The sequence below is a fragment of the Nicotiana tomentosiformis genome, chromosome 2, assembly GCF_000390325.3.
Source record: "Nicotiana tomentosiformis chromosome 2, ASM39032v3, whole genome shotgun sequence".
In the NCBI taxonomy this organism is placed as follows: Eukaryota; Viridiplantae; Streptophyta; class Magnoliopsida; order Solanales; family Solanaceae; genus Nicotiana; species Nicotiana tomentosiformis.
The window spans coordinates 175,655,320-175,669,611 of NC_090813.1; the positions used below are offsets into that span (position 1 = coordinate 175,655,320).

Below are 14,292 nucleotides of genomic sequence, written 5' to 3' on the forward strand. Positions count from 1 at the left end.
CAGTCCAGAGAAGATCCCTCCCATATATATATATATATATATATATATATATATATATATATATATATATATATATATACACACACACACACACATCAACTGTCAGTCAGTCACTCAGTACTGTATAAGGCCAATCCAGCCCAGGGGAAGATCCATCCCCAAATATAAATGATTCGTACAAGATCCATCCCTCAATATAAATGCTTTGGGAAAGATCCATGCCCAGGGAAGATTCATCCCTCAATATAAATCAATTGCGCTCACTGTGGGGGTTGCAGACTCCACGGGGGCTCCTTCAGCCCAAGCGCTATAATAGCCAGATCCAGGCATAAATAAATAAATATGTTACGGCGTGCAGCCCGATCCCATAAATATCGCTCAAAATCTCGAGTCTCTCGGGCTCTCAATGACATGAAAATCAACCCGACATGATGATATGATGTATCAATAAATGAAAACAGAGACTGAGATATGATATGCAAGTGATAGATGTGACTGAGTACAAAATTGTAAATTTAAACAAATAATTCAACAGCAATACGACCCATGTGGGTCCCAAAATATATCGGCGCGTAGCCTAAATATGATCTTTAATATGAGTTTCAGCTCAATTTATCTAGCACGTGGAGGATATAAGGATAATGGCATTTATTTAATTATGCAACTCCACAGAATCAATTAAGTCACAATTTCTATGGTGCACGCTCACATGCCTGTCACCTAGCATGTGCGTCACCTCCGAACAATTCATATAACACAGAATTCAGGGATCCATACCCTCAGGACCAAGTTTAGAAGTGTTACTTACCTCAAACCGTGTAATTCTTTACTCCGCTATACCTTTGCCTCGCGAATTGGTCTCTGAAAGCCTAGTATCTAGTCATAATTAATTCGATTCAGTCAATACAAATTATTGGAATTAATTCCATATGAAAACACTAATTTTCCAACAAAATCCTAAATATAACTCAAAACTTGCCTGTGGGGCCCACATCTTGGAACCCGACAAAAGTTACAAAATATAAACGCTCATTAAACCACAAGTCCAACCATACCAAATTCCGATATCAACTCGACCTTCAAATTTTAATTTCTTATTTTGAAATCCCTAGGCCCAAATCCTCTAATTCCACCTCAAAAACAAGTAATCTAGTCGAAATATTCAATGATAATCCAATATTATTGACTAACAATGATCACAAGTGACTTACCTCAAGTTTTCCCGTGAATTCTTTCTGAAAAATCGTCCAAACCCGTGTTGAAACTGTCCAAAATGACAAAAATGTCGGAACACTCTATTTTTGTACAATATCTAGAGGTTCCGCTTCTGCGGAATTTTTAACTACATTTGTGGTTCCGCTTTTGCGGTGAAGAAACCGCTTCTGCGACTGCCTTCGCTTCTGCATACAAGAAGTCCGCTTCTGCGGACTCGCTTCTGCGACGAGGCTGCCCTTTTCCCTTTTCCGCTTCTGCGATACGTGTACCATTTTTGCGGTCGCGGTTCTGCTAGGCTTCGTCCGCTTCTACGTACCTCATGCTTCTGTGATACCAGGCTCGCTTCTACGAGCTCGCACCTGCGAACCAATTTCCACAGGTGCGATTGCATCAGTAGGCAGATGCAAGTTTCAATTGTTCTAAGTCCAAATTTGATCTATTAACCATCTGAAACTCACCCGAGGCCCCCGGTACATCAACCAAATACACCAACAAGTCCTAAAACATCATACAAACTTAGTCGAACCTCTAAATCACATCAAACAATGCTAAAATCATGAATCATACCCCAATTGAAGCTTAATGAAACTAAGAAATTCCAACTTCTACATTCGATGCCGAAACCTATCAAATCAAGTCTGATTTACCTCAAATATTGCACACAAGTCATAAATGACATAACGGATCGATGACAATTTTCAGAACTGGATTCCGACCCTGATATCAAAAAGTCAACCCCCTGGTCAAACTTCCAAACTTAAACTTCTTATTTCTCCATTTCAAGCCTAATTTAGCTACGGACTTGCAAATAATTTTCCGGACATGCTCCTAAGTCCAAAATCACCATACTGAGCTATTGGAATCATAAAAACTCTATTCTGGTGTCGTTTACACATAGGTCGACATCCAACCAACCTTTTCAACTTAAGTTTTAAAGTTTAGAACTAAGTGTTCCAATTCATTCCAAGACCTTACCAGACCCAAACCAATTACCCTGGCAAGTCACATAACATTGTAAAGCACAAATCGAGCAGTAAATGGGGGAGCGGGGATATAATACTCAAAATGACCGGCCGGGTCATTACATTCTCCCCCTCTTAAACAAATGTTCATCCTCGAACGGGTTTAGAATTATACCTGGAGCCTCAAATAGGTGTGGATATTTGCTCTGCATTTTCCACTCAGTCTCCCAAGTAGCTTCACTGACTGGCAGGCCTCTCCATTGTACTTTCACTGAAGCTATGTTCTTTGATCTCAACTTTCGAACCTGCCGGTCCAAAATGGCCACCGGCTCCACATCATAACTCAAATTACCATCTAACTGCACTGTACTGAAATCCAAAATATGAGACGGATCTCCGACATACTTTCGAAGCAGAGATACATGAAACACTGGATGAACACCCAATAGATTAGGCGGCAATGCAAGTTCATAAGCCACCTCTCCAATCTTCTTAAGTATTTCAAAAGGCCCAATATACCTAGGACTCAACTTGCCCTTCTTCCCAAATATCATAACACCCTTCATAGGTGAAACTCGGAGTAGTACCTTCTCTCCTACCATGTAAGAAATATCGCGAACCTTCCGGTGGGCATAACTCCTCTGTCTAGACTGCGTCGTGCGAGTCGATACTGAATCAATTTAACCTTTTCCAAAGCATCCTGAACTAGATCAGTACCCAAGAGCCTAGCCTCACCCGGATCAAACCAACCCACCAAATACCGACATTGTCTCCTATATAAAGCCTCAAACTGAGCCACATGAATGCTCGATTGGTAGCTGTTATTATAAGCAAACTCTGCCAGTGGCAGATACTGATCCCAAGAACCCCCAAAATCTATAACACAAGCACGTAGCATATCTTCCAATATCTGAATAGTGCACTCGGATTGTCCGTCCGTATGAGGGTGAAATGTAGTACTCAACTGAACCTGTGTGCCTAATTCTTGTTGCACTGCTCTCCAAAACTGTGATGTAAACTTTGTGCCCCGATCTAAAATGATGGACACTGGCACACCGTGTAGGCGAACAATCTCGCGGATATAAATCTCAGCCAATCGCTCCGAAGAATAAGTAGTACCGACTGGAATAAAATGCACGGACTTGGTCAACCGATCTACAATTATCCAAACAACATCAAACTTTCTCAAAGTCCGTGGGAGTCCAACTATAAAGTCCATAGTAATACGCTCTCATTTCCATTCAGAAATTTCCAGTCTCTGAAGCAATCCGCCCGGTCTCTGATGTTCGTACTTCAGTTGTTGACAATTTAAACATCGAGCTACAAACACTTATATCTTTTTTCATTTTTCTCCACCAATAGTGTTGTCTCATGTCCTGATACATCTTTGCGTCACCCGGATAAATGGAATACTGCAAACTGTGGGTTTCTTCAAGAATTAATTCATGCAGCCCATCTACATTTGGCACACAAATCCGATCCTGCATCCTCAAAATCCCATCGCTCCAATGGTAACATCTTTGGCATCACCGTGCTGAACTGTGTCCTTCAGGACAAGAAAATGGGGATCATCATACTGGCGCTCTCTGATGCGATCATATAAAGAAGACCGAGAAACCACACAAGCTAGAACCCGACTGGGCTCCAAAACATCTAATCTCATGAACTGATTAGCCAAGGTCTGAACATCGACTGCAAGAGGCCTTTCACCATCAGGAATGAATGCAAGGCTACCCATACTCACCGCCTTTCTACTCAAGGCATCGGCCATCGCATTAGCTTTTCTGGGATGATACAGAATAGTAATATCATAATCCTTTAGCAGATCCAACCATCTCTGATGCCTCAAATTTAGATCCTTCTATTTGAATAAGTGTTGAAGGCTCCGATGATCTGTAAATACCTCACAAGACATACCATAGAGATAGTGCCTCCAAATTTTCAATGCATGAACAATGGCTACCAATTCTAAATCATGAACAGGGTAGTTCTTTTCATGTGACTTCAACTAGCGCAAAGCGTAAGCAATCACTCTACCCTCTTGCATTAAGACACATCCAATACCAATCTGAGATGCATCACAATACACTGTATAAGAGCCTGAAGCTGAAGGCAAAACTAGAATTGGAGTTGTGGTCAAGGCAGACTTGAGCTTCTGAAAGCTCTTTTCACACTCATCTGACCACCTGAATGGAGCATCTTTCTGGGTAAATTTAATCATAGGCACCGCAATAGACAAGAAGCCCTCCACAAAGCGATGATAATAACCGGCCAAACCGAGAAAACTCTGAATTTCAGTAGCTGAAGATAGCCTGGGCCAACTCTGAACTGCCTCTATCTTCTTCGGATCCACCTTAATTCCCTTACTGGACACTATTGGTCCCAAGAATGCTACTGAACTAAGCCATAACTCATACTTGGAGAATTTGGCATAAAGTTTCTCCTCCCTCAGCCTCTATAGTACAATACTCAAATGTTGTGCATTTTCCTCCTGGCTACATGAGTACACCAGAATAGCATCAATAAATACTACGAAAAATAAGTCAAGATACAACTGGAATAAACTATTCATCAAGTGCATAAATGTTGTTGGGGCGTTGGTCCCCCCCAAAAGACCTCACGAGAAATTCATAGTGACCATAACGGGTCCTGAATATTGTCTTTAGAATATTCGAATCCCAAATCTTCAGCTGATGATACCCAGACCTCAAATCAATTTTGGAGAACACCCCCGCTCCCTGAAGCTAGTCAAATAAGTCATCAATACGCGGCAAAGGATACTTGTTCTTGATTGTAACTTTGTTCAACTGCCTGTAGTCGATGCACATCCGCATAGTACCATCTTTCTTTTTCACAAACAGAACCGGTGCACCCCAAGGCGACACACTAGACCTAACAAACCCCTTATCAAGAAGTTCCTGAAGTTGCTCTTTCAATTCTTTCAATTCAGTTAGTGTCATATGATACGGAGGAATAGAAATGGGCTAAGTACCGACACCAAGTCAATATCGAAATCAATACCCTGCAGGTCTGTAGGAAATACATTCGAAAAGTCTCGTACTACTGGTATAGAATCAATAGTAGAAGTGTCTGCATCAACATCTCTCACAAAGGCCAAATATGGCAAACACCCCTTCCCAACCATACGTTGAGCCTTCAAGTAAGAAATTACCCTGCTTGGAACATAATTTGAGAACCTTTCCACTCGACCTTTGGCAACCCCGGTATCGCTCTGTTTTTGTGTGATAGTCCAGAATAGCATGACATGGAGACAACCAATCCATATCCAAGATTACATCGAAATCAACCATGCTAAGCAATAAGAGATCAACTCTAGTCTCCAGTCCCCAAATAGCTACCACACACGATCGATACACACTGTAAACTATAAAAGTATCACCCACCGGTGTAGATACACAAATAGGTGAAACTAAGGACTCACGGGGCATATCCAGATAACGTACAAAATATGATGAAACATGCGAATATGTTGAACCAGGTTCAAATAATATAGAAGCTTCCCTATGGCACACTGAGACAATACCTGTGATCATTGCATCAGAAGCAATAACATCTGGCCTAGCAGGAAAAGCATATAATCGAGCCTGACCTCCACTCGATCGGCCTCCCCCTCTTGCGCGACCTCTAGCTAACTGAGCCCCACCCCGAGATGGTTGGGCGGGTGGGGAAGCAACTGGTGCTAAAGTCATAGCCTTACTCCTCTATTGAGTTGAACCTCCCACAAGGCGGGGGCAATATCTCTTTATGTGACCCAAATCTCCACACTCAAAGCAACCCCTCTCTGAAAATGTCGGCAAGTTCTGAGACGGACCTCGAGAACCAGAATAACTACTAGAAGGACCTGGTATAGATGAACCCTCAACTGATGGAGCACGAGATGAACTTTGAGCTAGAAGTGTACTAAGAGAAGATTGACTCTGTCGAGCACTGTATGAACCATGGCTAGCTGATGCACCATAATGAGCTGGACGAGCCATCTGAGCGGGCCTATAAGGACAACCCCGTCACGCCCCGAACCTGGGGGCGAGACCGGCACCCGGTGCCTCACCTAACCTAGTGTACCAACTTGCGACTAAGGGACTCTAAACATATAATGTCATAATTTGGCCATGGGGCCACATTGCAAGACACTTTGTGAAGCAAAATATAAAACCGTCATGACTACTATAGCTTACAAACCAACAAATTATACATACCAGGTCTACAAGCCCAACATACTGCACTAGCTGATAGGATATGTCTACAAGCCTTTATTAATAGATGTATTATGATCAGAACAGGGCCTCGACCTACCCATAACATATATACATACATATATAAGATGTACACAAAACCCTAGACCCGGCAACTCCGAAAGACGTGGAGCTTACCGATCAGGCTGAACTCGGGAAACACCTATTGAGGAGGTCTACCTATCTGTCTATCTGAACCTGCACGTATGAAATGCAGCGTCCCCAGAAAAGGGACGTCAGTACGAAATAATGTACCGAGTATGTAAGGCAGTAACAAAACTAAAAGCTGAAACTGAACTGATAATATAATAACTGAAAGTAACTGGGAGTCAAAGATGATCTGGAGATATACTTACCTGTTGATACTGACTTAACTCGCCTCTTCGCACCTTAATCTACAACAACGATAATAATACTATCATTAAGTTACGAAAGGTACAACTATCACACAACGAACGACAAGCTTATTTTGTATTAAAACGGGCAGCATCTCCCCTATAATCCTTACTTCCTCCAAATTCAAGATAACACCAACAATACCAAAAACAATAATAACAACATATATACATTATTTTCCAACCTTATACACACCACAAAATACCACAAAACAGTCCAACACACCCAATCTCTTCATACACAAAATGACCACCGTAGTAGTGTCAAACAACCCGAAAATGTTACGACGAACGAACAGCCCACCACCCTGCATTTATGTGGTGTTTCTCCACACTCTTCATCCTCCAAAACTCCACAAAAATAGTAGTAAAATACGTATCCCAACAGCAACACAAAATAGTTCACTACAAGTGAATAACTCGAACTCACGGCTTTCGATCACCGTCCCGTGAGTTCTTATAAATATAGAACGACTTACCATGCATTTAAAGCAGAAACAAATGGATGAAAGAGAATAGTAAACTTACCTTATTTGTTGGATAACTCAGCTCCTATCTTGGTTTTTCAAACTCTAAGTTTTTACCTCCAATTAGAACTTGAAAGGGAGAGAAAATCAATTGGGGTTTGTGGGAAATTTTTGGGAGGATTTTTGCAGAGCTTATGTCTGGTTATTATGCCCTATTATCAGTCTAATATATAAATTAGATAGTCCTTTAAAATGCCTCTTTGGACGACCTGAACTGGCCCATTTCTGGATTCTCGTTTAAGCAAGTAGGTGACAGTCTGTGCAGTCTGGCAAAAATACCCATATCTCTCTACTCCGATATCGTATTAATAAACGGTTTAATACGTTAGAAACTAGACTCATAGATATTTAATTTTATGGGTGGAACACCCCATAACTCTAAGTATATTGGGAGAAAATCGTAGTTATATTTGACCCAAAGTTTCAGTAAAACTTATGAACGTAACTTGTGATAACTTTCATCGACTTTTGTTCCACCACTCGCTTGACTTGAAAACATAACGTACGACTATCATACGACTAAAATAACTCATAACATAAGCTCTTTATCATGTTAAACACCTTGGTCTCACCCCAAAAGTACATGTAATAACATTCCCAACTTGTCAACTTTTGACGAAACATTATTTTCTTCAATTCCTTTAGCTTCTGAACTTTCCAACCCTCTTTGTACTTGTTGTTCATGATCTTCAATATTTGTAACCTCCGAGGTAACATGATTAACTTATTTTTTATATTTTCAAAGATGATCTTATTTTTGTTCCTACATTAGTTTGCTCACGACGCAGTTTTACGTACCAAAATATAGGGTGTAACAGACCCCTGCTATGATAGGGTTGTTCCCCATAAAGAACACCGCTGGAATTTCCTGGACCATAAGACCTCTTGGCCTCCCTCTCCTCACGCTCCTGAATACGGACCATCTCTAGTCGTCGAGCATTGTCAATCACCTCATCGAATTTAGCACTTGCTACATTCCCCAAAGGCATAACAAAACGAAACTGATGGTTGAGGCCATTAATTAACCTCCTAATCTTTTCCCTCTCAGTGGGAACCAACAAAACTGCATGACGAGCCAATTCTGAAAACCACATCTCATACTGAGTCACGTATAAGTCCTCCTGACATAAATATTCGAACTGCCTACGTAGTTCCACTCTGCGGGTTTGTGGCACAAACTTCTCCAAAAATAATACGGAGAACTCGTGCCATGATAGTGGTGCTGCACCAACTGGTTTTCTCCTCTCATAAGTCTCCCACCATCTTAAGGTTGTTCCGGTCAACTAAAAAGTAGTAAATAAGACCCCACTGGTCTCTAGAATACTCGTTGTACAAAGCATCCATTGGCATCTATCCAAGAAATCCTGAGCATCCTCTGACTCAGCACCGCTAAATGATGGAGGTCGAAGCCTCCCAAATCTCTCAAGTCTCCTATGTTCATCATAATCCATAATAGAGACTATCATGGCTTGAGTAGTTGCAACCGGCTGGGCTGGTAGTTCCCCCGGTATCTGAAGTCCATGTACTACTTGCTCTAGAGTATGGGCAATAGGGGTATGAGTACCTCCCCTGGCCTGAGAATTGGCAGGTGCGGCTTGAGCCGAAATCACTTGAGCAAGGCTAGTGCAAACAGTCAATATCTGTGCTAAAGCCTCCTGAAGGCCTGAAATCACAATAGGCACAACTAGTACCTGAGTTGGTCATGTCGGCTCAGCTATATCTAGAATATGCTCCTGAGTTGGAGCAACTTGTGATGCTATAGGTGTTGTTCCAACTGCTGTACGAGCTACACCTCGACCTCTACCTCAGCACCAGCCTCTACCACGGCCCCGGCCTCTCGCGGCCCTAACTGGTGGCACTGGTGGTTGACTGTATGATCTGGTAGTACGTGTCATCACCATCTGTGAGAGAACAGGATAACAGAAATTTAGTTTTCGGAATCAATAAATTCGCACGATAGAATACAAGAAAGTGAAATGTTTTCCTAAGGGTTCGGCAGCCTTTTGAAGATAAGTACAGACGTCTCCGTACCGATCCGCAAGATTCTACTAAACCAACTCATAACTTGTGAGACCTATGTAACCTAGGCTCTGATACCAACTTGTCACGACCCAAAATCTGCATGTCGTGATGGCGCCTATCTCAATACTAGGCAAGCCGACAACCTCAATAAATGACAATAACCTCTAAAGTTTGAAAACATAATATATAAATTCAATATAAAAATTTCACAAATACTAATATAGAATACTTCCCAAAACCCGTTGTCATTGAGTACATGAGCATCTAAATAATAACAAAGTCTGACTGATAAGAACATTGTCTGAAAATATAGAACAGTACAATAACTAAAAGGAAAGAGAGTCAAGGTCTGCGGACGCCAAGCAGCTACCTTGATAGTCTCCAACACATAAATCCTCAAATCTGGCAACCGTCGTATCCGGAAGTACCTGTATCTGCACACGAGGTGCAGATTGTAGTATGAGTACAACCAACTCAATAAGTAACAAGACTAACCTCTGGGCTGAAAGTAGTGAACACCTCAACAGGTATAGTCTAGTACAAAAATAACAGTACATAAATATAGGCATGCTTTCCAGTTCAATAGTTAAACTCGGTACAGGAAAAATAGATAAAATCTGCATGATATAAGGAATATGACATCTCTATATCTACATGCCAAAGTATATATTGTATGTGATATACCACAATGGAAACCTTGTGTAATATGACATCTCTATATCTACATGCCAAAGTATATATTGTATGTGATATACCACAATGGAAACCTTGTGTACTCACACTCTCAAAATACTCAATCACTCAGTACTGTATATGGCCAATCCAGCCCAGGGAAGATCCATCCTATATATATATATATATACATCAACTGACAATCAGTCACTCAGTACTGTATAAGGCCAATCTAGCCTTGGGGAAGATCCATCCCCAAATATACATGATTCGGACAAGATCCATGTCCAGGGAAAATCCATCCCTCAATATAAATGTTTCGGGCAAGATCCATGCACAAGGAAGATACATCCTTCAATATAAATCAATCGCGCTCACTGTGGGGGTGTAGACTCCCGGGGGGGCTCTTTCAACCAAAGCGCAATAATAGCCAGATCCAGGCATAAATAAATAAATATGTTACGGCGTGCAGCCCGATCCCCTAAATATCACTCAAAATCTGCAGTCTCTCGGGCTCTAAATGACATGAAAACCAACCCGACATGATGATACTGTGATGACCCAAAAGGTCATCTTATGTTTTAGAACTCGATTATGCACTCTTAAGCCTTAAAAATCTCATTTTTACCCTCCTCGATTTGTGTGTGTAGTCCGGGCGTGTTTCCGGAAAGCTTTTATGTTGAAAATTAATGAAAATAAGAATTTTTGCCTTAAAATTAATTTTAGTTGACTTCGATCAACATTTTGGTAAACGGGAAGGATCCTATTTTGACAGTCCCAGTGAGTCCGTATCGAAATATGGGACTTGGGCGTATGCCCGGAATCGAATTTGGAGGTCCCTAGCTCGAGTTATGAATTTTTGATGAAAATTATAAGTCTAAAAATCTAATATCTTTAAGAATTGAATGATGTTTGACATTGTTAGTACCGAGTCCGTATTTTGGTTTTGGAGCCCGGCACAGGTTCATTATAATATTTAAGACTTGCCTGTGAAATTTGGTGAGAAGCGGAGTTGGTTTGACGTGATTCGGACGTCTAGTTGAGAAAATAGAAATTTTAAAGTGTTCTTGAAAATTTCATTGGATTTGGTGCTAAATTCGTAGTTCTGGGTGTTATTTTGGTAATTTGATCGCACAAGAAAGTTTGTATGATGTTTTTTAGACTTGTGTGCATTTTTGGTTTGGATCCCTGAGGGCTCGGGTGAGTTTCGGATAGGCTACGGGATGTTTTGGACTTGAAAAATATGATATTTTTGTTGCAACAACTGTTCTGGTATGTTCCTCTTCCCGTTCGCGAAGATACTCTCCCGAACACGAAAGGTAAGTTGGTCAGGGTGAGTTTTTACTCTTTGCTAACATGAAGGCTTGGTCGCGAACGCGAAGCCATGGGGGCTTAACCCTTCGCGAACGCGACCAGCTCATCGCGAACGCGTAGTGTTAGGGACCTTAGGGAGGGGTCAGTCTTTCCTTCATCGCGAACGCGAGCAAGGTCTCGCAAATGCGAAGTCCAGGGGGAGTAGCCTTCGTGAACGTGAAGGGGGACTCACGAACGCGTAAGCTTGGCAACTTTGCTCTTCGCAAATGCGACAGTGTCCTCGCGAACGCGATGAACACTGTCGCCCAGTTCATTAAACAGTCCCAAAACGGGACTTAAGCCATTTCTTCAACTTTTCAAAAAATCAAATGGACTAGAGGCGATTTTCAAGAGATATTTTCTTCACCAAAGTGTTGGTAAGTGATTCTAAACCATTTTCTTTCAATTACCCATTACATTTCATGAATTATCAACCTAAAACCTAGAGTTTTCATGGTAGAATTAGGGGTTTTGGGTAGAAACTAGGAATTTTCAGAAATTTGGGGATTTAGACCTCAAATTGAGGTCGGATTCCAAAACCAATTATATATCCGAGCTCGGGGGTGAATGGGTAAATGAATTTTTGGTCCGAACCTCGGGTTTTGACCAAGCGGGCCCGGGGTCGATTTTTGATTTTTTGGAGGAAAATCTGGGAAATCTAAATTTATGCAATGTAATTGATTCCTTTAGCAATATTTGATATTATTGAGTCATTTTTTAATAGATACGAGTGGTTTGGAGGTGAATTCTAGAGGAAAAGTTGTGATTAAGTATTGAGTGGCCTTCGGAACAAGGTAAGTGTTGTGGTTAACCCTAACTTGAGGGAATTAGGAACCTCAAGAACCTCAGATTATTTGCTATGTGAAATTCATGTGAGCGGCGTATATGTGAGGTGATGAGTACTTATGCGCCGCCAATTTACCTATTTTCCCTGTTTCTCCTATTTTTCTTATATTGTCTCTTTCCCATGCCTAATTGCTACAGGTATAGTCTAATGTTGTTAAATTAATCGTTCTTATCATGTTTACGGATCTTCTGGTGATAATTGTGTATTTATTTCGAAGTTGAGATTGATATTGTGGAATCAAATATTGAAGTAAGGCTTGTACTTGTTATTCTATCTCCCTGTTGTTATTTATTCATTGCATTATGGTAAGGGGGAGTGTTAATGCACGAAGGGTGATGTCGTGCTATATTGTGAGTATTAATGCACGAAGGGTGATGTTGTGCCATATTGTGAGTGTAAAAGCACGAAGGGTGATGTCGTGTCATATTGTGATTGTTAATGCACGGAGGGTGATGTCGTGCCATGATATGAGAGTTAATGCATGAAGGGTGATGCCGAGCATTTTTCCTTTACTGTATTCGTTGTTCCTGTGGATTCATAGTATATTGGTTGTTCTAGTTACCATCCTGTCGTAGTTCTTTATCTCGTATTTCCCTCAGCATGTTTCTCCCTCCCGATATTACCTGTCTAGCTTTTCATTGTTGTTACTTGTATATGCACTGTTAAATTGTACGGGTTGATTTGTAGGTGTCTTGTCTTAGCCTCGTCACTACTTCATCAAGGTTAGGCTCGACACTTACCAGTACATGGGGTCGGTTGTACTGATACTGCACTCTGCACTTTCTGTGCAGAATTTGGTACCGGCTCGGGTTGATCGAGATTTCTGCTGTGGACCATTATCCAGAGACTCAAGGTAGATCTGTCGGCGTTCACAGACCTTGAAGTCCCTACCTATCTTGTTTTCTGTTTTACTGTTTCTTTCATCCAAATAGTTGTATTTCTTTTAGACTATTACTTGTAGTGAATTCTAGAATGCTTGTGAATTGTGACTCCAGATCCGGGTGGTAGTAGTTAATAAAATTTTGATATTATTCTGCACTCACTATATTTTATCTTAGCTTATTTGCTGTTAATCACCGAATGGAATAAGGATTGGTTTAATGATTCTCTAACGTTGGCTTGCCTAGCAAGTGAAATGTTAGGCGCCATCACGGTCACAACGGTGGGAATTTCGGGTCGTGACAGATATGATGTATCAATAAATGACAACAAAGACTGAGATATGTTATTGAAGTGATAGATGTGACCGACTAAAAAATAGTAAATTTAAACAAATGATTCAATGACAATACGACTCTTGTGGGTCCCCAAATATATCGGCGCGTAGCCTAAACATGATCTTTAATATGAGTCTCAACTCAATTTCTCTAGCACGTGGAGGATATGTGGATAATTACATTTATTTAACTATGCAACTCCACATAATTAATTAAGTCACAATTTCTATGGTACACGCCCGTAACCTAGCATGTGTGTCACCTCCGAACAATTCACATAACACGAAATTCAAGGATTCATACCCTCAGAACCAAGTTTAGAAGTGTTACTTACTTCAAACCATGTAATTCTTTACTCCGCTATGCCTTTGCCTCGCGAATTGATCTCTGAAAGCCTTGTATCTAGTCATAATTAATTCGATTCAGTCAATATAAATTATTGTAATTAATTCCATATGAAAATACTAATTTTCCAACAAAATCCGAAAATTAACTCAAAAATTGCATGTGGGTCCCACGTCTCGGAACCCGACAAAAGTAACAAAATATGAATGCACATTCAACCACGAGTCCAACCATACCAAATTTCAACAAGAGAACAATAAGGATCCTCAAAATAATCCTATAAAAGGCAGAGTTAATATTTGCCACAAGTGTGGTATGAAAGGTCATTGGGCACGTGTTTGCCGTACACCTGACCATTTTGTCAAACTTTATCAAGCATCCAATAAAAGAAAAGATAACAATGTGGAGGCTCACTTGACTTTTCAAAATAATGATGATAAAGCAGGTCCCTCAAACAAATATTATGCTGAGGCAAATCTTGCAT

The 14,292-nt window shown here is 40.8% G+C and overlaps 1 protein-coding gene across 1 annotated transcript; it reads right to left on the reverse strand.

The window, feature by feature from the left end:
* Positions 1-5,272: 5,272 nt before the first annotated feature.
* On the reverse strand, positions 5,273-5,887 carry LOC138906131 (uncharacterized). The gene has a single exon (XM_070194654.1). The coding sequence runs from the start codon at positions 5,885-5,887 to the stop codon at positions 5,273-5,275; it is 615 nt and encodes a 204-aa protein (XP_070050755.1).
* Between the last annotated feature and the right edge of the window lie 8,405 nt (positions 5,888-14,292).

Coding starts and splice junctions, on each gene's coding strand:
- LOC138906131 (XM_070194654.1), bottom strand. CDS start 5,887: ATGACTTTAGCACCAGTTGCTTCCCCACCCGCCCAACCATCTCGGGGT.